This window comes from Sebastes umbrosus, chromosome 11 (assembly GCF_015220745.1).
Source record: "Sebastes umbrosus isolate fSebUmb1 chromosome 11, fSebUmb1.pri, whole genome shotgun sequence".
Taxonomy (NCBI): Eukaryota; Metazoa; Chordata; class Actinopteri; order Perciformes; family Sebastidae; genus Sebastes; species Sebastes umbrosus.
In genome coordinates, this window is record NC_051279.1 from 33,010,266 (window position 1) to 33,032,656 (window position 22,391).

A 22,391-nucleotide genomic window follows, 5' to 3' on the forward strand; every position below is an offset into this window, starting at 1 on the left:
CTTATTTGCTTTCTTGTCGTGAGTTAGACGAGTAGATCGAGACCCCCCCCCCCCTCCAGTCTTTATGCTAAGCTAACTGGCTGCTAGCTCCATGCGATATCATCTAAACTGTAAAAAACAAAAAAGCGTAAAGAAATGAAAACTTTTCCGGAAAATGTCTGTTGAAAAACGGAAAAGTACTGTTAGATAAAGAACAGTAATTATCTTTACCATAATTAGCCTCTATTACTGTAATTTTACAAGAAATATTTTACTTTTAATTCATATTTATTGTTAGAACAGAGAATTATTTTTAAAAAATGATAAAGAAAAGCTTAAGTACAGATAATTACTATTGTTATCACAAAAAGTACCGTAAATCTAAGAGCATTTACATAAAACACACAAAGGAAACACGTCATTTTAGGTTGAAAAAGCCCAAATTTACATTAACCCATAAAAGTTTTGCAAAAAAAATCTATAATTTTACAAGAAATATTTTTTTTTTTATAATTCCATGAAATCCTTTTGTTCTAACATATATTAATTGTTAGAATAGAGTCATAAACCTCGAAAAAAAACTGAATAATTATCTTTAAAAATGATAAAGAAAAGCTTAAATACAGATAATTACAATTGTATTCTTTCACTGCAAGAAAGCTAATAAGTGTGCTTCTCAAAATGTCTAATTATTCCTTTAAAATGACAAGAACAGTGTAAATTTGTCCTCTAAGAATATTGAATATGAAGGAGATGCAGCAGAAGCAAGTTTATAACTTATATAATAATATTTCAACAAGGTGGAATGAAGATTAAGGACAGAAGGTGACAGAAACACAACATAATGTCCACACATTACTCAACAAGGACACTTAATACCTCAACTTCTTATTGCCCACAACAGAGGACCAGGACGCTCCCACTAACAACTGTATAATTAAAAGCTTATTATAACTCCTGTTTTTCAGTATGTCTGGGTGCAATCAGTAACAATATTACTGGCCTTAAAGTGCTACTGAGCAACACAAAAGCGACCGCCACACCTGTTTAGATCAGGAGGTTCAGCTTAGTAGTGTAACTAAACTCTGAATAGTGAATATTAAAGCATTGTCAACCAAAGGAAGTGAACTTTTCTCAGCAATGGAGGTCAGCACAATGATCTCTCACAGTTTTCCGGTCTGTTTGTTGACGGTATGACATCTTTGAATACCATGTTTAGTCAATAGTTGGACGGTCGGCTGGCTTTTGAATTTCACGGTTCATTTAACAATGACACCGTTCTATTTTCTCAGCTTTTATTTATGCCGAGGAAGCCGGCTGAGCTCCTCACCAGCAGCTGATGTGGATCACTTAGATTTGAATATCAGCTGGTTTTATGATGTGGCTCCGTCAAACCTCCTTTGCCACGAACCTCATAAAGCGACCTGTGTTCAGACTATCAGACCACATACAGTAATAACATTTGACCAAAGTGTCTAAAAGTCTGCATATACTGTGGTCCTTTGTGTTTTTTCTACTTTGACTGATCTTACCTCTTCCAACAGTCGAGTGACAGCATCGATGTCACTGTAGGTCTTCGTCATCTGGCCCACTCTGTCGGCACACAGTACTGCACAGACACAACGAGAGAGCACGTCTCAATATAAAAATCCAGAGAGGAGTTTACTGAACAGTCCATTCACTCAATAAAAAACACAAATGTGTTAAGTCTGTGACTATATAACAATCATCCCAGGTATCACGGTTGCACAACAGCAACTTCAGCTCTCCTTTACAGTATGATAAAACTCCCCTTGTTGAAACACAGTCAATGTTCTGCACTCCAAAAGGTAGTGAGTTTTTGACTGTAGGTGACTGAAAAGATGTTGCAAAAACAAAAAGATAACAACTCTGGCGATATCTCAGTTGCACTAGGTTTTAAAAAGCATGAATTAAAAATCGACTTTCTATTCTCATCAACAGGATATAATATCCTGCAGCAGTGGCATATAATGTAGGATTCACAACTGATGTGGGACTTGATGCCTTTTCTTTAAAATGCTGGATCTGTTTTAGATAATTAAACTCTTAATCTGCATAAAAAGTAGATCACCGTACACCCCAGTTTGCCAGTTTTTAGTACTCCTACTTAAAACTAAGGCAGTCTAATATAGCAGCCCTACAATAAATGTGATCTTCATTAAAGGGACAGTGTGTAGGATTTGGTGGTATCTAGTGGTGTGGTTGCAGATTGCAACTGAGTACTCCTCCGCTCACTCCTCTCTTTCCAAGACTGCGGTAACGTGAGCCGCTGATTGCAAAACCGTGGTAACGCCTTTAGAGCCTCGCTCAGAGGTCATCCTTACCATAATAACACTACTTTAGGAGCAACGGAGGTTGGCGGGACCACAGTTATGCACTTTGTGGCTCACGTTACCACAGTTTCACAACTGTCTCAGAGAACTATAGTGGCCTTCAGGTAACGTAAAAACCCGAGAGGTTCTCTCTAGAGCCAGAGTTTACCGTTCTGGGCTACTGTAGAAACATGGAGGACGCTGTGAAGAATACAGGAAGTTGGCTCCGGTCTCTGGCTCACTTGAGCGGAGCGGAGGAGTTGTAGTTTCGTAGCATTTATTCACCGACAAATAAACTGTAGACACACTGCTACACCTACGTTCACAGCTAGAACGCCACCAACAACCTCACACTCACCACCAACACACACACACGGTCTGTTGGAAACTCACTAAAGTTACGCAGACTAAGTGTGCGGCGACGAGCACGAAGCCTCCAGCAATGCTAGAGCTGCTAACGTAGCACAAATACACACTGTTGGCCACTCGCTAAAGTTCCGCCGGGCAGACACACAGCTGACAACCTGCTAAACTAAACTAAATGTGTGGTGGAGACTTTTACTGGGAAAGTGGCTGCATGTCCGCGACACTACACGCAGCATCGTAGCTGCTAAGTTAACGCTCCCGGACGGTGAACTGGAGACTCCCGTCAACCAATATCTGTTGTGCTCCTGCAGCTGGTACGCCGCTGCATGAGAGGCACAAATGTTGTCGGTTAACGGTTAATAATCGGTTAACGAGGGTCGGTTATCGGTTAAGAACATTTTTCAAAATGAGCATCCCTATTATGAAGGGTTCATTCTAAGGTAACAAAAACACAACAATTCTTAGTTTCAGGTGGTTACACACTAATGAAAACATAGTTATGAATATTATATTCCATTTCTGCTAATAGATCCCCTGAAATGTCCCACACTGTTCCTTTAAGTTCATAATGTTCGTTATTTCTTCAAACTGTTTTACAGATGTTGAGTTCTTAATGGTGATGTTAAATAGTATTACGTTATAAAGAAGTGTTTCCGGTATTTACTCTCCCCTCATTGATATAAAGGAGGGAGGAGAGCATTCGTTTTAGTCAACAGTATTTATTTCAGGTTACTGATTTCAGATTATATAAGACTCTCAGTGTTTCTAACGCACAACACTGCTACGTGTTGGATTTCATACTGAAGTTAAAATGATTGACAGATCAACACTGCCTCGTCGTTCTCCCTGCTATCTGTTCTCCTGTTCTCACTTCATGAACCTCATTATATTCCTAAGAAGTACACACCCACATACTCCACTCATATATACACCTTACAGCCCACTGATTCAGAGAAGATAAGTTACTGAGTGCAGACACAGTTAGGAGGAACCACACTCAGGACTGCTATTTCAGCTACATGAGCACACGTTCCTTAACAACTCCTTCCACCCTCATACAGAGCTCTGACTATACATTAATCACCAGACTGGAAGAATTAATCACCTCAAAGGTCAGAATTAAAACGTCGACAGGATCCATCACATGCAACTGTCGGTGGTTAATTGGCTTTATTGGTTCATTAGAAAAGGTGTTGGTTTGAGTTGTTCTGAGGTTGGGTTACTGGGTGGTGATTTATCAGAGTATGAGGATGTTTATTTCTGAACAGTCTTGTTAGTCACTTTTAACACTGTCAGTTGGAGAGAGGAGGAGTGTGATGCTACACTGTCTGGAGGTGTAATGTCCAACATCGTGTGATGTGTCATACATTATCAGGAGGCACAGCATGTTAATATTATACAGCAATTTAACTATCTCAGTTTCCACGGAAATAATGTTTTACTCCAGTTTAGAAGGACACTGGTACACAGTAGAGCTCTAATAGAGAGGCATTCTGGTCGCCCAGGATGCAAAACAGAGTTGAGCTATGCAAACAACATATTTTCCTATCCTCATACATCACAGGCAGTATGCTGTACTGTATGGCTGCTGGACACAAGGCCTCAGCTGGCTAGGCTTTAGTTAAGGATATTTCCCGTCATTATCATCCATTATTAAATAAGTTGCCCTGATCCAGCCGGACAAGGTCGGATGAGCATGCAGGACACGGAGCAGCTTCACAGAGGCATTTTGTTTGATTAAATAAGGGTACCTCAACGCGTTCATTTTCATTCATTTCATTGCCTCCAGAAGGAACTGTTTCACTCTATAAACCCATCACACGTCAAACAACTCGGATTGTAAATACTTGATGATGTGCTAAACAGATTCTAGCTAAATGCTCACGTCGGCATGCTGCTTTTTCGTAGTATGCTGAAGAAGTATAATGTTCACCATGGTCACCATCTTAGTTTAGCATGTTAGCATGCCGACATTTGCTAAATGGCACCAAAACTTCTGAGTTGTGTATTTGGTCATGATGCAGATCATGATGCAGACACACAGTAAAGACACACAGACATGATCATGCAAAAAAACTACATCCTCACACATGCCCTTCTCTCCTGGGGGAGTTGTTAAGGCACAGAGTGTTACTGAGGGAACAAACCGGCATGGTGACAATGCATACCAACGTGCACGTGCACACACACACACACACACAAAATCTCTCCTGTATCGGTTTGCTATCTGGCCTATAATGAGCTGTTAGAATTGATAGCAAAGGGTGCAGCCTGTTTACCTGTCATAATGTCTGTGCGCTTTCTATAGAACAACGTGCTGATTCATTTCCATAGAAACACTCCGCCCGAGTCAGATCAATAAGGGGATACAACTGAAAATAACTAATGGCAGCTTGTAGGTCAATAGAGAGCCTTGATAATGACAGTGGACAGTTGATTTCACTTCTACTTGTTGCTGTGTAAAGATGGTATGCGGGCGGAGGAGGAGTTGAAACACTCTTGAGGGGAACATGGCTGTGATCCTCGGCCACTTTGGTAAAAGAAAAGGTGAAGGCAGAGGTTAGAGAGGGCAGCCATAACGTGGATTATGTAAAAGGAGGTGTAACTTAATATTGGAATGTGATCTGGTTGTTGTCTTGGTGATTTATATACGGAGAGCAGGTAACTTTAGACTGACGCACTCACTCCCCCTCTCTCTCTCTCTTTCCTTCTTGTGCCAGGAGGATGATAAAGGAGAGGACAAGTCAAATGTCCAGTCTTATTCACAAGCACCTATCAAGATCACAGCAGGTAACTATATGGGTTCTACCTTAAAAGATAAGTTTGGTGACTCAATCAGGACCTGATAGCAGACTCCTGGTTGTCTGTCTGATGGAGCCAGACGTCTGGGGTTCTGGCTCCATCAGCCCTTCTGTTGCTACTGGGCAACACACAACACTACACACAGGTTCAAGGACAACAGACAAACACCAGGACGACGGACAGAAAGGAGCCCTTGTTATTCTGATCAATACCCCAAACACAGCCGGTGTGGATGGAACTGTTCAAATGCAATATAATGTACCATTTCCTTATTGGACCCGGGTTGATGTTCATCTTAAATTGCCACTATAAAAACATGTTAATGCCACAGTAACCTCTGTGTCTCATGCACTGACCCACATACTTCATACAGATACTGCAAAGTGACCAATCAAAATTTAAATTTCTCTTCCATTCATGCATCTTTTTGTAATATAAAGCTAACTTTAGCAGTTTACTTTCATTTGACCAGATCACTGAAGAGCCCTCTGTTGTACCTGCATGAGAGCGTTCCTTTAGTTTATGTACACATCACTCAAAATGTCCTTCTGTGTCATCATCATCAGCCCCTGTCTCTTCTGGTCTTTCTAACCATGAAGTGAACAATTCAGGATCGGTACTTAGCCCTGATTAAACAACAAGCTAAAGAGCTAAATATCAAACAAGAATCTTTGTGCATTTTTTAAACAAACATGAACATGCTGACACTGGGCACTGAAGTGACAGCAGGGAGCCAAGCCCATGTTTGAACATGTCAAATTAGCAGACCAACACTAACATTAGAGACTGCACCTGCAGGGTAAAAGCCACATCCCACAGGAGACACAAAAGGGTTTGAAGGGTCATATAGGTACCCAGTAACCCCCTCAGAGTCCACACAGCTTCAGAACAGATGAACTAAGAGTGAGGAATCACGCTGCTAAAGGTCAGACACGCTGAGCGAGCTACCACAACAGAGATGATGCCCTCCATTACAAAGCACACTACCTTCACACAGAACCTGTTGCTCTTCATCCATCTCTTCTTCCCCCTCCTGTTCTGGGCTTCCATGACCGGGAAGACAGATATACTCTTCTTCCTCCTCCTCCTCTTCTTCTTCTTCTTCCTCCTCCTGCTCCGTGCTTTCATGACTGGGCAGACAAACATATTCCTCGTCCTCCTCTGGCTGGTTGGAGCCCTCCAGCTCGTCTTCAGTGCCGGCAGCAGTGAGCAGTGCCATCCTCCCCCTCCGGCACTGAGGCTATCCACTAAACCACGAATCCTGCAGGTGCAACGCCATGATTCCTACCTGTGCTGTGTTAATTTCTAGGTGTGTGTGTGTGTGTGTGTTTAATCTATGAATCAATTCCTAATCTGTGTGTGCCTGGATGTGAAAGTACACGTGTAACAAAGTGTTCCTTCCAGAGAGGACAGTAGGTGTGTATAGTACTCTCTCTAAAGACTCCTTCGTACATGACTGACAGAGTCTGTCTGTGTTTATCTGTCAAGTACTAAATAAAGTCTGCTGAGTGAGTCTCTGAAAGTGTGTGTATCATCTGTGCCCCGAGGTAGAGCTGTGACCGAGACAACCAGATAACCCGACTCCTCCCCGTCTCCTCCCCGTCTCCTCTGTGACAGCTCAGTGAACGGCCTACTCTACTCTAACACAGACTGGGGGGTTGGACACAGACACGTACTGTTTAGAGGAGGTTTTTTAATGTCATAAAACTGGGTGAAAATAGATTAAACACAACACACGAGGGCATTTAATATAATCTGTAATATTAATTTTATCCCAGTAATCCTCAATCTGTCAACCCATTTCAACCTTTTCTACTGAAATGGTTCAGGCTGGCACCGACGGGAGCAAATCACAGCTGAGAGAGACACACCTGTTTCTCAGGTAGGCTTCCCCCCCTCAAGTGAAACTAACTTGGTACAGTCCCGTTCAGCCTCTATGGGGACAATAGGGCAGAGCAAACAATAATAGACCTGCACCTGTTTTCAGGGCGTGCACGTCAGTGAAACCTTTATATGTGGTTTAACCTCCGATTTATATTATCAGGTGAGATTTATGGGATAGAAAGCTTCATTTGGGCTGAAAGGGTGGCAAACGTTCAAATGAATAAAGGCACCATACTGTAAAGTCATGATAACAGGCAAACATTTCTCTCCCTACCAACAGTCTTAACAAGGACCGAATATGAAACAGAAGAAAAACAACGTGTACTTTTTTTAACATCAGAAAAATAAGTTTATCTCGCAATTCCAATAGTTAAAAATATACTAAAGCCTTAATCTGTGTAACTGCATGAACTGTGAATACTGGAGAGACATGGGAGAGGGTTCTGGCAGGAACCATTTCCAGATCATGCTGTTACAGAGGCAGGGTTCTGAGCCAGTACACTCTCACATCTTACACCTGCAGGAGGCACAATGTTTCTGGTATCATTGGGCAAAAATTCCATAATAACCTTTCAGCATATTGTAATTCAAGTGTTCTGAGAGAAAACTAGACTTCTGCTCCTCCTCATGGCTCTGTTTTCAGGCTTTAGGAAATCTAGCCTGTGGCGGGAGACTTTGACCAATCACAGGTCATTACAGAGAGAGAGCGTTCCTATTGGCTGTTCGTTCAACGGAGACGGCTGTCAATAACTCGCAAACTCCGACCAAACGTTCAAACTAGGCAGCGCTGATCAAATATGAATCAATATTCTGTTACATTAATGTCTATTTCTCTCCTCAGATGTGTTCAGAATCATCTTGTAGTGTACTGTTTAGCTGTTAAATGAGAAAGTTTGCTCCGGCTGGTGGGCGGTGCTTGGTATTTCCTGCCAGGTCACAAACTATCTCATTTTACAGCTAAACAGTAACAGTAGCTCTTTAAAATCTAAGCTCTTTTAAAATATTTAAAATAAAAAGCATATAAAGCCACTGCCCTGGAAACTGGCACAAAAAGACTGTTACAGAAGTGGGTCAAGTTGACCAGACTATGGCTAAGCCCAATGCCAAACTTCAAAGCCTGTCTCCACAAGTCTCCCTACTGGCAAACTGTAACCATTAGTAGAGTTTTTATAAGAGTATTTTCACCCTGCAGCATGTTTGGTTTGGTATTCCACATTTATTCCTTGTGGCTCGATGACCTAAACTCACCCGATTCTAACCTTTAGCACATCATTCAAATGGTTCAATGGAGGCTGAGTAGTTAAGCACAAACAGAAGCTCTACTGATTCTGCTCAATCTAAAAAAACATAGTCCGCCTTCCTGCGTGCTAGTTCATCCATGTACATTTTAATATACTGTAGTAAATGTTAGTATTTTTGAGAAATGATTACTGTAGTGGCCATTTATCACAAAAATAGAATTCTAACTTAAATCAAAGGGCCACTGATGCACCATGGGTATGTGGATTACGCAGGCAGAAGAGTCCATTGTCCATGCAAATTGTATGTTTTTCTGATGATTTATTTTTCCAAAAAGCAAGCAAGCTAACGAAGCACAAAGAAAACATGGATGTCACTGTCTCTCTTGTTCTGGTAAAAATCAATCAATCAGCCCACCCAGGTGCATGCTGGTCCTATACCTGCCTACCTATATAACCGCGGGTTCCCACAGTTTTACCCAATTTATGAACAAAAGAAAACAAAATACTAATTACGCAAAAAACTAAATATACTAAACAAGAAAATAATGAAAAGAAACAAATAATTAGCAATAGAGAACTATAGTCTAAATAAACATCTAGAAAAATAAATCAACTTATTATTAACAACAAATAAATAGCTCTAATTTACAATGACCATAATATACCTTGATCCAGACTTTTCTTTTCACATTCATAAAGACAAATAGAGAATATACTGTACTGCACAATGTCGTGGGTCCATTTCTGAGCTAGTCCGACCCAGAAGACCCGATGAATATGGTCCACATCAAAGCAGCTCACTTTTCTGCTCATTAGTCGCTGCTCGAGTGTTATAATTACTGTAATTGGTGTAGAAAACTGATGCCAGCTCAGGACCGTCCTGCATGCTTGAGTAACTCCACTCAATGGTCCTATGGATGCCATGCTGCAGGCAACAAAGGACACACAGTGTTCTCCCTCTCCTCTCTCATTGCTCTTCTGGTCACATTCTCTCTTTACACTCCACTTGTTTTTTCCGTTTTCCCTTCCATACACTCTCCTGCTTTTCACCTCATTTGTTTGTGAAGTCTCTGTTGACATGCTTTGTACAGAAAAATACTAAATTGGATAAATAATCTACACAAACAACATTTATTTTTCAAGAAATCCACTTAGCTAAAACGATTGTCTGATATGACTCCAGGCTCCACATCTCCCTACTTGTGTCCTTCAAGCCTCTTAGATTTACTGCTTTTATTTGGCCCAGAAACAGCAGCTACATTACCAACAGAGCAGCAACGGCCAGGGAGCTACTATCTGTCCCACCTGCTGACTGAGTTACATACTGATGGTGTGTTCACACCGAGAGCAAGGCCAACTTTTCGTTCGGCACAAATGCATACAAATGCAAAGAGCACAAAAGATGTGAATGTGCGCCAGGCGACGCAAATGGCGTGATTGACGCGAGGCAAAGACACAAAATGTGTGTATTCGCGGGAGTTGAAATATTTCAACTTGAGCGAAAAATTTGAATGATGCTGTCGCAAAAGCCTCTCAGCATTGAGATTCTCCTCCTGTCGTCCTGGCGCCCTGACGCCCTAACGCCCTGACGCCCTAACGCCCTGACGTCCTGACGCCCTGACGTTCTGATCCCCTGACGTCCCGACGCCCTGACGTCCCGACGCCCTGATGTTCTGATCCCCTGACGTCCTGACGTTGTTGAATCAGAAATGGAGGAAAAAAATATTGTAGCCGCCTGTGGTCACCCAGAGTTCCGATGGTACATCATATCTGTACAGAGACGGGACCAAACTGTGTATAAATGTATGTGTATAAACCACAGACTGTCGTATGGTAGAAACAACAACGTTGCTGTTGTATTTATGCCTAGATGATGTTATGTTGAGTTTTGATGGAGCAACTATAATGTTAACATAGTCTGGCACTGATCCATCCAATCTCCATTCAGAAAACAAGCATTTTAAAAGATGTTTGCTTGTTGTCTTGGTAACAGACCTGACAAAGTATAAATTCACATTTTCTACAAATCTGAATTATTATGTAGTTATTTCAGCATACTTTAGATCTGATTATTGATATTAAATCACAGCACAATCTGTTTATTTTGGGTTCATACCGCAGTAGAGACGTGTGGCTGCTAGATAGTCAGTGCAATGTCGCTGTATGTGAATACAGCTCGCCGCCGGGTGATGTTATGAACCCAGACATTGACAGACGTTTGGTTTTCTGACATATCTGGGACTTCCACAACATGTGCAAAGCAGCAACAGTAGTTATTTCTTCAATGGCTGATGGAGGAAAGAAACGTTGTTGGTATCTATGGAGACGAGCTCCTCCTCCTCTCCAGCGCGTCTAACACAAATTAACACAAATGACACCGGCGGTCCAACTCGCGCGAGTAAAACAAGGCTTCGCTCTTGGTCTGAACACAGCATGAGTTCTAAAATACAGCAGGTAATGTCTGAGTAAAGTTAACAAAACTTCCAAGATCAAATAATTCTTCCAGTGATAAGTTAAGATAAGCAAAGTCATGTGATATAGGGGAGACAATTAGTCAAGTCAAGTCAAGTCAATTTGATTTGTATAGTCCAAAATCACAAATCACAAATTTGCCTCGGGGGGCTTTACAATCTGTAGAAGATACGACCCCCTCTGTCCTTGACAGTTTAACCCTCACATCGGATAAGGAAAAACTTACAACATTACAATTTAAAAGCTATTACCTATATAGACTTGGAAACAAACAATTCAATTGCAGTGGTTTCTAAAACCAAATTAAACACTGACACAAAATTCCATGTGTTGTCTCCCAGCTTCCTTCTTGTTTCCTATAATTATCCGTCCACCCCGTCACATCCCCACTGGAACAATAGCTTGGCCTCTTTCTCAGCCCCGGCTCTCTGTCCTGGCTGCCGTCCGTCCATCCAGCCATTTGTTTTGAAGGCTGCTAAAAGTGCCAACGAATATTTGGCAGGCTGCTATCGACAAGAGCGGCTTAGAGCAGCATGCAAATCATTGGGCTAAATATAAGCCAACCTACTTCCGCAGCCTTCCCATGCATATCTCAGAATAACACCAAACCAGCTGCTTTCTATTTCTGCCTCTACTCTCCACAAGAAGATTTATCAAAGAAACGACACGCCCCCCCCCAGTCATTTGGTTATTTGATCATTTCACCATCAAGCGCAGTTGTAAAATGAATTGTCAGTGTGCAGCAGAAAACAATATTGTCTCCAAAAAATCAAGTTAGCTGCAACGGCTAGATACTATAGCAGATGTTTAAGCTGCACAGCTCACAGCCGGGAGGTGCTGTTATGTAAGAATCTCTACAGAGCATCCTGACACACATGCATAATATAGTGCACACATAACAACTAATAGATCACATTCTCTCCTTTTAATGCATCAAACCGGCACAGATCGGTTCTACCACAATATGCTGCTATCACCTACACACAAACATACACCTCTGCTCAGTCAAATGGAGAGCAGTTATTGCAGGTTGTAGCTGTGTTGAGTGGAATAGATTACATAGCACATCAAGACATGGACCATAACCAAGCTGCCTTATAGGACAAGAGGGGAGAGACACAGACAACGGTAGACAGATACAGAGAGAGGAGGGAGGACAAGCCAGAGAGAGGAGAGAGGAAGAGCCAGAGAGAGGAGGGAGGAAGAGCCAGAGACAGGAGGGAGGAAGAGCCAGAGACAGGAGGGAGGAAGAGCCAGAGGCAGTGCCAACAGGCTGGTAATGAACTGCTACAACCTGCTGTTAGTCCCTCTAGTCACAGGCAGCATCAGTCCTCCACATGTCTCGGCGCTTTGAGTGTGGATCAATCTGTAGACTAACTAGCCACAAAGGTTACATACTGCTGCTACTATCTGCTACTACAATATAACACGCTGTCGTAACAAACTGGGGTACATTACATAAACGCTCATCGCTGCACCACATTCTACAATCATTGGGACAGTTTTACAGATTTGCAGCCATCTTTTATTCATTATATCTTGCTTTTAGGGCCGACCCGAATGCTTCAAAGCTTCGACCGTTGCCATGGTAATCGACCTCCAAATCAGTATTTGAATGCTTTGTTTTTTTAATATATAGGTATGTAATAATAATGTATAAATCCCAAAATAGCCCATGAAATAAGGAATAATCTCACATTATTCATTATTCATACTCAACATTAATTATTATTAGTTATTCTCAGACGGATATCGCTGTGTGTTGTGTGTAGAGGTGTGTGTGTGTACAGTAGCGCGGCAGCGGCAGTGTCCCGAAGCTTAGAATATTTCTCAACGAAGCTTCGGAGCCTAAAAAAATGGTATTCAGCCTTACTTGCTATGCTTTATTTATTTATTTATTCATTTTTACATTAGGGTTTTTTGTTTTGTTTTAGCCAGTCCCAAATCCTAATAAAATGCCATTTTTCATATTAAAGGGGACATGTCATGAAAAACTCACCTTTTCAGTGCTTATGCACATCCATCTGGGTATCTGGAGTTCCTACCAACCCAGCAAATGTGAAATAAGACCACCCAGTCAGTGTTCTGTGGGCTGCTAGATCAGAAATCATGTGATTCAACAAGCCATTCAGATTTATCTCCCCTTCCTATGTCACATGCAGCTTCATTCAAATATATCCCCCCCCCATCTGAATATCTCCACCCACGTCTTGAGAACTACCAAAGGTGGTAAAGGTGTGCCATATTTTTCTCACAAGCCAATCAGAGCAGACTGATCTCTTTCAGGAGGGGGTCTTAAAGAGACAGGCGGTGGGTGAATACAGGTAGAGTATATTCAGACAGACAGTATGACAAAAAACATGATGTAAACAATTATGAGCCTCAAAATGAGCAGGATATGTCCCCTTTAAAGTTGCTTAAAAAAATCAAATGCCCTGATATGGAGTTTATTTCACTGCTTTCACTTTCTCTCAACAAACTTAGCTTCCTTTCACTCAGCTACTTTGTCACGTAGACAGTCTACCAGCTGCCTATATCTTCATATCTCTTCTCACAATAAGCTGTTAGCCACCTGAGACTTCCATGAGTCTCTTCAGGTCAGCTGGTATCTCCCTCTTTTTTCAGCAGCTGTGATAAGCAGCTAGCTGACATCGGCACATACAGCCCTCTCATACTGATTCAAGAAGAATCACAACCAACCACCCCGATCCACCACTTCCTACACTTACTGTACTGTACACCCACAGCTAGTCATATAAGCTACTCCGTGGGCCTGTTTTAGAAGCCCCACTCTGACTCAGCTACCACAGAGCACCTGTTACAACCCCTACTGTCTCCAGCAGCCACCGCCTGCTGGAGCTACAGCTTTAACGCTGCTGTTTCTTACTGTAACATCTGCCAATGCCAGTCCACAAGGTCACATTCTCTGATTGTCTCTGATGGAAACTATCAGAAAGAGTTTAAGATGACTCCACTAGGGGTTTAGTTGAAGGACAATATCTTTTTTTTTGTGTTGAATAACTGATTATATTCTGTTGAATATAATCCACTTTTCTGTTATATTCAGAGGATAAATGTCTGCCTATTCACCAAGGTTGTTTAATATTACATGTAAATCCTGCAACCACCACCTCTCTTCACTTTAACCTCAGTCTGTGTGTCAGCAGAGGACACGTTATAAAACCTGGCCGCTGGTTATCAACCAACGCTACCACACATACACATGGCTAGGGCTGTGTATTGGCAAGAATCTGGCGATAGGATATGCATCATGATACGGGGGGTTACGATTCAATATATTGCGATATATTGTAATTTTTTTTACCTAATTTTAGGAAACTGTCATAGTATAAAAAACACACCATATGCATCAAATCTGAGTAAAGACAAATTTACGTTTTTATGCAGTCAGAGCAGAGAGATCTGCATCTGCATTTATCGCAGTCCCTGTAACATCCAACATCATCGCACTACTTTGAGAGGACACATCTTTGCAAATGAAATAAAGAACTGACTGAGTTAAAGCTGCAGTAGGCAGTATATTTTTGGCATCATTGGGCAAAAATCCCAAGGTTATTACCTTTCAGCATATTGTAATTCAAGTGTTCTGAGAGATAACTAGACTTCTGCTCCTCTTCATGGCTCTGTTTTCAGGCTTTAGAACATCTAGTCCGTGACGGGAGACTTTGACCAATCACAGGTCATTTCAGAGAGAGAGAGTGTTCCTATTGGCTGTGCTCCGGTCATGTGACCGGAACTTGCCGTTCCTTCAACAGATTTTACAATGGCGGCAGCGGCAAAACCTTTCTCATTTTACAGCTAAACCGTGCACTACAAGATGATTCTGAGAACATGTGAGGAGAGAAATAGACATTACAGTAACAGAATATTGATTCATATTTGATCAGCGCTGCCTAGTTTGACCGTTTGATCAGAGTTGGTGAGTGATTGACAGCCGGCTCTCATAAACGGCAGCTGGACAGCAGACCTCAGATCAGCTCTTACTGCTTGTTTTCCTCCGGTCTGTGAAATCTTACAGATGCCGTTAGGAGCACCGGAGGACACAGAGGAACATGATTTTTTTCAGGTTGCCTGTCTCATGCACTACTGTCAGGATATAGCGACTGTTTTATAAAAATACATTTTTGAATCATATTTGCTCCAATCTGCCTACTTCAGCTTTAATCTTTGCATGTTACATTTTTGAGTGTCAATACAGTACCACAAAACATAATATTGCAATATTCAATATTTTCTTACAGCCCTACACATGGCATTATCAAAGCACTATTTCAAACTCACCTACCAGGAAGTACTTTCTACCATTAATTCAGTTTCAGTTTCTTTATTGCTTCATTCCACAGGGATCTAATGGACTGGGCAGCAAACAGCTCACTTATTGTGTCAGTGTTTCTAGACAGGTTGTGTCTTTTGGTCTTTTGGTCCTGTCAGTGTATGTTTAAAGTTTACCACAGCGATTACACTAAAGCATCACTAGATGAATTTCTGTATCCCACACAATTCAACCATCCAACAGAAAGTACTATAGTAGAACTCAACCTCTCAGCATGTCTACATCGCCAGTAACATCAGTGCCGTTAGTAGTTTGAGTCAACTCCTCAAGAATTCGGTGTCACTGCATTAAACAGCGGTCTTACCATCAGTACACTCCTCATAGTACCAGTCCAGTTCGTAGTAGTCTGCCTTGACAAACCTCTGACCTCGGGTCAGGCCTCGTCTGTTCATCCTCACTGCTCTGACAGACAGCTGTGTTGTCTCCAGTGTCCCAGCATACTCAGGTGTAACATCTCCGGCAAACCCAATGTCCCAGCATGCTTTGAGGCAACCGGTTGTTGCTGGGGGTCTTGCTAGTTACCGATAGTGTCCGTTACTCAGCGTCCAGATCTGCTATCCCAGCATGCTTAGCAGTTACCAGCTGGCACACAGTCATTATTTGTGACAGCCTGCCCATTCTCATCATATGTCCATCCTGTCCCACCCTCATCAACGGCAAACTGTCAGCGTATTATGTTCCATATTTGTTGTGGTGCTGTTTCTGCGTGTCATCCCACGCGACCGTTAATTGCGTCATCAGTTGTCACTTTATTGTCCTTTTGTCCATTGTTAATTCTTCACCGTCTCATCCAGTATGTCAGTTGGAATCTGCCATTTCCTGTCAGTCTGTGTCCTTTGGTCTCTGTCTTCTTTCTTCTCTGTCCATTAGTTTTCCTCAGTCACTCCAAAGCTTCAGCAAACGTGCCAGATTCTGTCCTCTCATGCCTCCATCCATTTATAGCTCCTTGTCAATTCATCTTCCTGTACTCCTGCCAGTCTGTCCTCTGGACGACTCTTTCTGAGGTCATATTATAACAGTAGTCTTCTCTTTGGTAACATTCCTCGCTCAGTGACAGCACGAGCTCTACACATGGACCACCGCATCTCTGACAATGACTCAATAAACACAGAGATACAGAGTGAGAGAGGGAGAGCAGCAGCAGCAGTCACGGGTTTTGCAGCAGAAATGATGATAATCATGACACAGTAGGGTGGGCGGGGTTAGAGGACGCCTACAGCCAATCAGAGGCAGCAGTACCGCCAGCTTGCTCCCGCCTTCCATTCGTATGTGAGCATCGTCCCCCCCCTCTCCTCTACTTTGTCCTTCTGTGAGGTTGCTATAGTAACTCAGGCTCAGACTCCCAGGCCTGACGCTGAGCGGCATAGCATGTAAAAGCAGTTAGCAGGAGAGCAGTGCAGTGTTGGCAGAGGTGACGTGGCTAACCCAAAATGAATGAACACAACGGGCATTCAAAGGTTGATCATTTTAGCAGGGGAGGGATGGAATAAGCACATGCACGGTGCAAAAGCAAAATGCAAAATGCAAAATACGATCCATTTGAATGACTATATGAGCTAAATTCAATGTCAGCTAGCTTCAAAGTGCTAACAGAGATTGCCACGGTGCATATTATGGAAAGATGAAGTATAGCTCATTACACTAATACCTGCAGAGTGAAGCTAACACAATGCCACAACCCATAGCTATCAAGCTAAAGGCAGACTAACAAACTGATGCTTACTGTCTTCAGTAATGTCCCTTAACTCCTGCTAATAAAGTCACACTGTTTATTGCTAATGTGCCAGAGAGGACATATAAGTGCTCCACATACAGTGAGGTAACATCACCCCCCGTGACCGATTCATTTACACTTCATCATTTGTTATAACTCTATAAGAATACACACATGGTCACTACTGGATGACAATGACATATATATCCATATTTTGTAGGAATAAAATATACATATTGAAAAATATCATTAAATCCCAAGACCACTTTTTCGGGGCAAGTTTGCAGTTCCAAAAGCAGAAACAATACTATCCATATAAATAATACAGAAGTCATTATTTTTCTAATGAGACATGTGGGTGTGAAGTCACGACCACATGAAGTTGCTCTCTATTAGCCAGTTGCCTTCTCGTCATCACGTCCACACATGTCCTCCTCATGCAGCAGATTACACACTTCAATAATTATCAATAAACACCTCGGTGATGTAATGGTGTGCACATTACCCTTATTATAATTCATAATGCTGTTACACAATTTGACCAATGGGAGCTCCAGGTAAAGGTAAATGTTAGACAGCACAAGTGGTTGCATAAATAAATGCATAAGTACTACTGTAGACCTCAATGCAGCTCCAGTGAAACACAGCTTTATGACCTGGCTCTTAGGGTGTCGATACCCGGCCATCTGTTTGAGGCAATAATGAGAAGCTACATGCCTCCAGGATGAGGAGAACTGGGAAAAACTATGTTGATAATAAAGCATAAAAGCAATGCTTAATATTGAGCAAAAACACCCCTTATGTAACACCACCTTGTCACTGCCTCTTAGTCTGGCTGGCTACGATCAATGTCAAGGCCAAAGTGACAGTGTCAGCGTGGGGCAACGAGGTGAAGCTACACTGCTCAGTTAAGACTATTTATAAGACGCTCCATCTATTTTTAGACTGTTTTTTTTACCCTGAGTCACTCTTCAAGTAGATGTGAATTAGTTAACTGCATTATTGATGTTGAAAAAAACAAAAACACTTTATGTTCCCTTGGTTTGTCGTGTGCACGTGTTTTATGTGAGCTTGTGTGTGTTTTATTTGATTTCAATTGTGTGCAAATGGGTGTGTGTGTGTGGTTTACAGCTGGCGTAGCCGTCAACCACAGGGCAGCTCTTAGTTTGATAAGACGAGAGTGGACACGTGCATGAATACACAACACAACGGAGGGCTGAGTGCAAGAGGAAGCAAAACATGAACCAGCAGAGAGAGAGAGAGACACGCATCAAGTATGTTTGTTGTGGCAACCATAGTCAGCTGTCCCGCCAACACTGATGGGCAGATGGCCATCTCTCTCTCTCTATCTCTCTCTGATTCCTATTCAGTCAATAAGTCAGAATAAATCTTAAATCCTCATTGTCATTCTCCATTAACAGTTTCCTGAAGGTTAAATCTACAAATCTACTTATTCGTCCCTGGTGTTTGATGTAAGATTGGTGTTGTGAGTATAATCCAGTGGGCTGAGAAGTGAAGCCAATGCAATGAAGACCCTTAAACTGTCGTTCTTTCTAACAGCCAGCAGGGGGCGACTCCTCTGGTTGTATAGTAGTCTCTGAGAAAATGAGCCTACTTCTCTCTTGATTTATTACCTCAGTAAACATGAGTTTATGGTCTCAAGTCTTCTTCAATACAGCATGATGTTCATTTAGTAAATGATGGTCCCATTTAGAGTCAGATAGACCATAAAGCAGGGGATGCTTTAGGGCGGGGCTACCTTGTGATTGACAGGTCGCTACCACGGCGTTGTCCGGTCTTGAAGTTGTCCGTGTTTTTGTCTTAAAAAGTTTTTACTTAGAACCCTTTCACAGTGTTTTCACTTCATGAAAGTTAATCATAACCTTTTTAGTCACCTGAAAAAGGTCTTATTCAGCGTTTGGTTCGGTTGTTCTTAGCTCTATCCTCTCGTGTCACTTCTGGTTACAAAAAAACAAGATGGCGACGGCCAAAATGCCGAACCCGAGGTTTCAAAAACAGCAGTCCACAGACCAACGGGTGACGTCACGGTGACACTTGTTATATACAGTCTATGGTATTACGGCAATGTCAGGAACATCTAAGGAATTATTATCAGCTGTTCAGAGTTACATTAATGTATTAGAAAATCTAATTCTTACTTCAACAATCATCACTATCATATTTAGAAGAACTTTAGACACTGTCTTTTTACACTAAATCATCTAGATCTACAGTATGGTGCTGAACTTACAGAAGTATTTGAGGGTCTCCTCTATCTGTTCGGTAGTCAGGTCGAGGGCAGAGTTGGGCTCCACCAGCGGCGTGTGCAGCCAGTCATCTTGGTCGTAGCCGAAGATGGTGTCGGCCCTCAGCTTGTAGACCGGCAGCTGTTCTTCCAATAGGCTGATGATCTCAAGCTCCGGTAAGTCAGGACTGTTACACACATCTGCACAGAGAGAGAGACAGACACAATAGAGTAGTTGCTCTTTTCTCTGACAATACATTGTTTTGAAGTCATAATAAATAGGCATTACCTAGTGGCAGTGGACACATGTAATACTGTCTTCAGCAGGGATAAAGAGTTATGATTCGTGGAGTGCAAAATTGTCTTCTTTGGGTATTTGTAACAACCTCTCTCCTCATTTCTACTCCATTCCAACAAGACATGCCATCAGTCCATAGAGCTGCAAGTATAGGATGCCCTCTAGTGGTAAACAAGGAACTAACCCACCACTCCTTGCATCTACTGTGAAGACACTCAAACATGGAGACCACATGAAGGTTAGGTTCATTTGTGTCAATTGGATTGGGGCCGTACAGTTCATCTCCTTTGGTTGTGTTAAATGGCAACAACTGACAAATAATCCTACAGTATCTGTCTGTTTCTGGCTGCTATAATGCAATCCCAGCCCATATGAATTACTCATTATTACTAAAGTCAGACCAGTACAGCTGCAGAGTAAATGTACAAACAAACAGCTTCATTCCATTTAATAAATGGGTAAAATAATAAAAGACCTGCAGTCATCTTTGACATGGCAGCTTAACCGCTCTACAAACTTTATGTGTCTCCTTAACAGAGTCAACAGCAGCCTTCTACTGGGAACCAGTGATTCAACCAGAGAGACACATTGGTGCGTTGCTGTGGAAAACTAAATAATGTTACCTCAGCGTTCAGCTATGTGCCTCTCTGTTCACACATCCATGTGCTATTAAAAGGGGCATAAGGACTACATCAGAGTGCACATTCTCTCTGTTCACACACTATTTAGGTTTTGGTCGTCTTTTTCTGCAGAAATGTTGAATTGAGAAGCTCTTGGACAGACAGAATTAGTAGAGACATCGAATGACAATCAACATACAGTAAAAAAGAATGTCCTCTGTGTCTCTAACTCCCTCTACTTCTGTCTCTCTCTCCTCTGCTGTCTGTCTCTGTCTCTCTAACAATGCTGTCTCTCACAGTTTGCTAATCCAGACTGAATGACTGACTGTGTTGAAAAAGGGGAAACAGACACACACAACAGCTGGGGAATCATTCAGCAAGCTCAGCCAATGAGCTTTCAACACAGATGTAAGTACTGAATTGCTATTCCTGCCAATGCCATCCGTTAGAGATGGGACATTTTAACATCCAGCAAAGATTTGACTAATTTGTGTGAATTTAGAATAGTAAGATTGTTATTATTGTCTTTGGATAATCACACACTTGGTGGCTTGAATCTTCTTGAATCTTTACATGATCACTCTTTTTACTAGACAACATATATATATATATATATATATATATATATATATATACAGTACCGCAGCAGACCAACAGAAAGTTTGAGCTATCTTTTATTTGTGTTTCATCGTCATGTATTTAGTTTTCCCTCAGTTTTAGAACAATGTATGGAATCTGTAGTGCCTTTTGGATAACACTACTGGAGTCCTGATACCATTATGAAGATAAATAGACCCAAATAATATTTGCACAAAGCTGATCCTGACGGAGATGTTGCTGGTCACAATCACTACATTTCTGCTCTGCACTGATATGAAATATGACCAATACACTTCAGCTCCTAAAATAAGTGCCGACAGGACGTGGATGAGGATAATTATAGCACAAGCCCTTCGGTGCTGTGTGTGCAGACAAAAGGTCAATGTAGACAGCAAAAGGTATGTTTGTGTGTGTGTGTGTGTGTGTGTGTGTGTGTGTGTTATATTTGGTCAAAAAATGCCTCAAACATCACAGTTTTCCAATTTTTGCAATGCCTCTTTTTGTAAAATCAATAGAGGCGCCTTGTAGGAATGTATTCACTAGTTTTCATTTAGTTGGAGATCATTTTCACAGTTATCAAAATGGAAACTCTGTCGCTAAAGTTGCAGAGTGCAAAAAAAGTTACCCGGGACCGTCCAAAGTACAAACAGACTGTCTGAAGTAAGACTTGTGTTTTCCTTTTAGACAATGAACTGTATCACATGATGATAACTTTTACAGACCACCAGTAATGACCAATGGAAGGACTACTGTATGTCCAGCAGGAGAGTAGTAATACTTCTTTTTTCACTCTTTTGAAATCTGACGAAGAGAAGTTCAAGTTCAATACGCAAATGTAAATATAGACTGCTGGCTTAAAGATACAACCTGCAGGGTCACGCCAACATTAGCAGTAGCTAGAAGCCACCAGAGGAAGGCAGTTCAAGTTCAAGCGTAAGAATAGGCCACTGTCAGACTGAGCAATAAACACAGCAACATGTGCAGAGGACACCGAGTCAGGAAGGCACAAAGACTGACAGACAAGTGTCAGAGTCTAAATCAGGTCAATCTGTAGGCTATACAGTAGAAATACTCTGATAATAACAATACACATCTAAGAGTTTGGTCAAACTACAGCAAAGCAATAACGTAGCAGAAGTGCCCGTGGTAAAACAGAACTTGCTTACAGCCTCACTAACAGTTGACCCACACAAGTACACACTCTGCATGTATAGTATAACTATGTGTAGTATCAGTGGACTGAGAAACCAAAGAGAAGAAGGGTATATTCAAGCACATGGGCTGGATTCATGTTGCTCAAATGTAAAGGGCAGGTTTAAATCCCAGTGCAACGCCCCTTGTGTCCAACATGGCTGCCTCCTGTAAACTGTAGAGTAGCCAAGAGACAGTTCAAGAGACAAGTTGACCTTTCTACATTGTAAACTTTAAAAACATTCCTTAAACCTACACTGTAAGCTTTAAAGTTGTATATTCTTCAGTCCTT

At 41.8% G+C, this 22,391-nt stretch overlaps 1 protein-coding gene across 6 annotated transcripts in view; it reads right to left on the reverse strand.

Moving 5' to 3' along the window:
• The window catches only part of trak1a (trafficking protein, kinesin binding 1a), a 51,678-nt gene that overhangs the window by 19,367 nt on the left and 9,920 nt on the right, over nucleotides 1-22,391 (reverse strand). For 2 of the 6 annotated variants that reach the window (XM_037785247.1, XM_037785243.1), the window contains exons 2-3: nucleotides 19,397-19,591; nucleotides 1,512-1,588 (exon numbers count right to left, since the gene is read on the reverse strand). In XM_037785247.1, the coding sequence (XP_037641175.1) occupies nucleotides 1,512-1,562 (51 nt within the window). In that variant the 5' untranslated portion in view covers nucleotides 1,563-1,588; nucleotides 19,397-19,591. Of the gene's footprint in view, nucleotides 1-1,511; nucleotides 1,589-6,467; nucleotides 8,038-13,076; nucleotides 13,823-15,735; nucleotides 18,727-19,396; nucleotides 19,592-22,391 lie in introns of those variants that run through there. The other 4 variants (XM_037785246.1, XM_037785244.1, XM_037785245.1 and 1 more) reach the window with 4 other exon arrangements.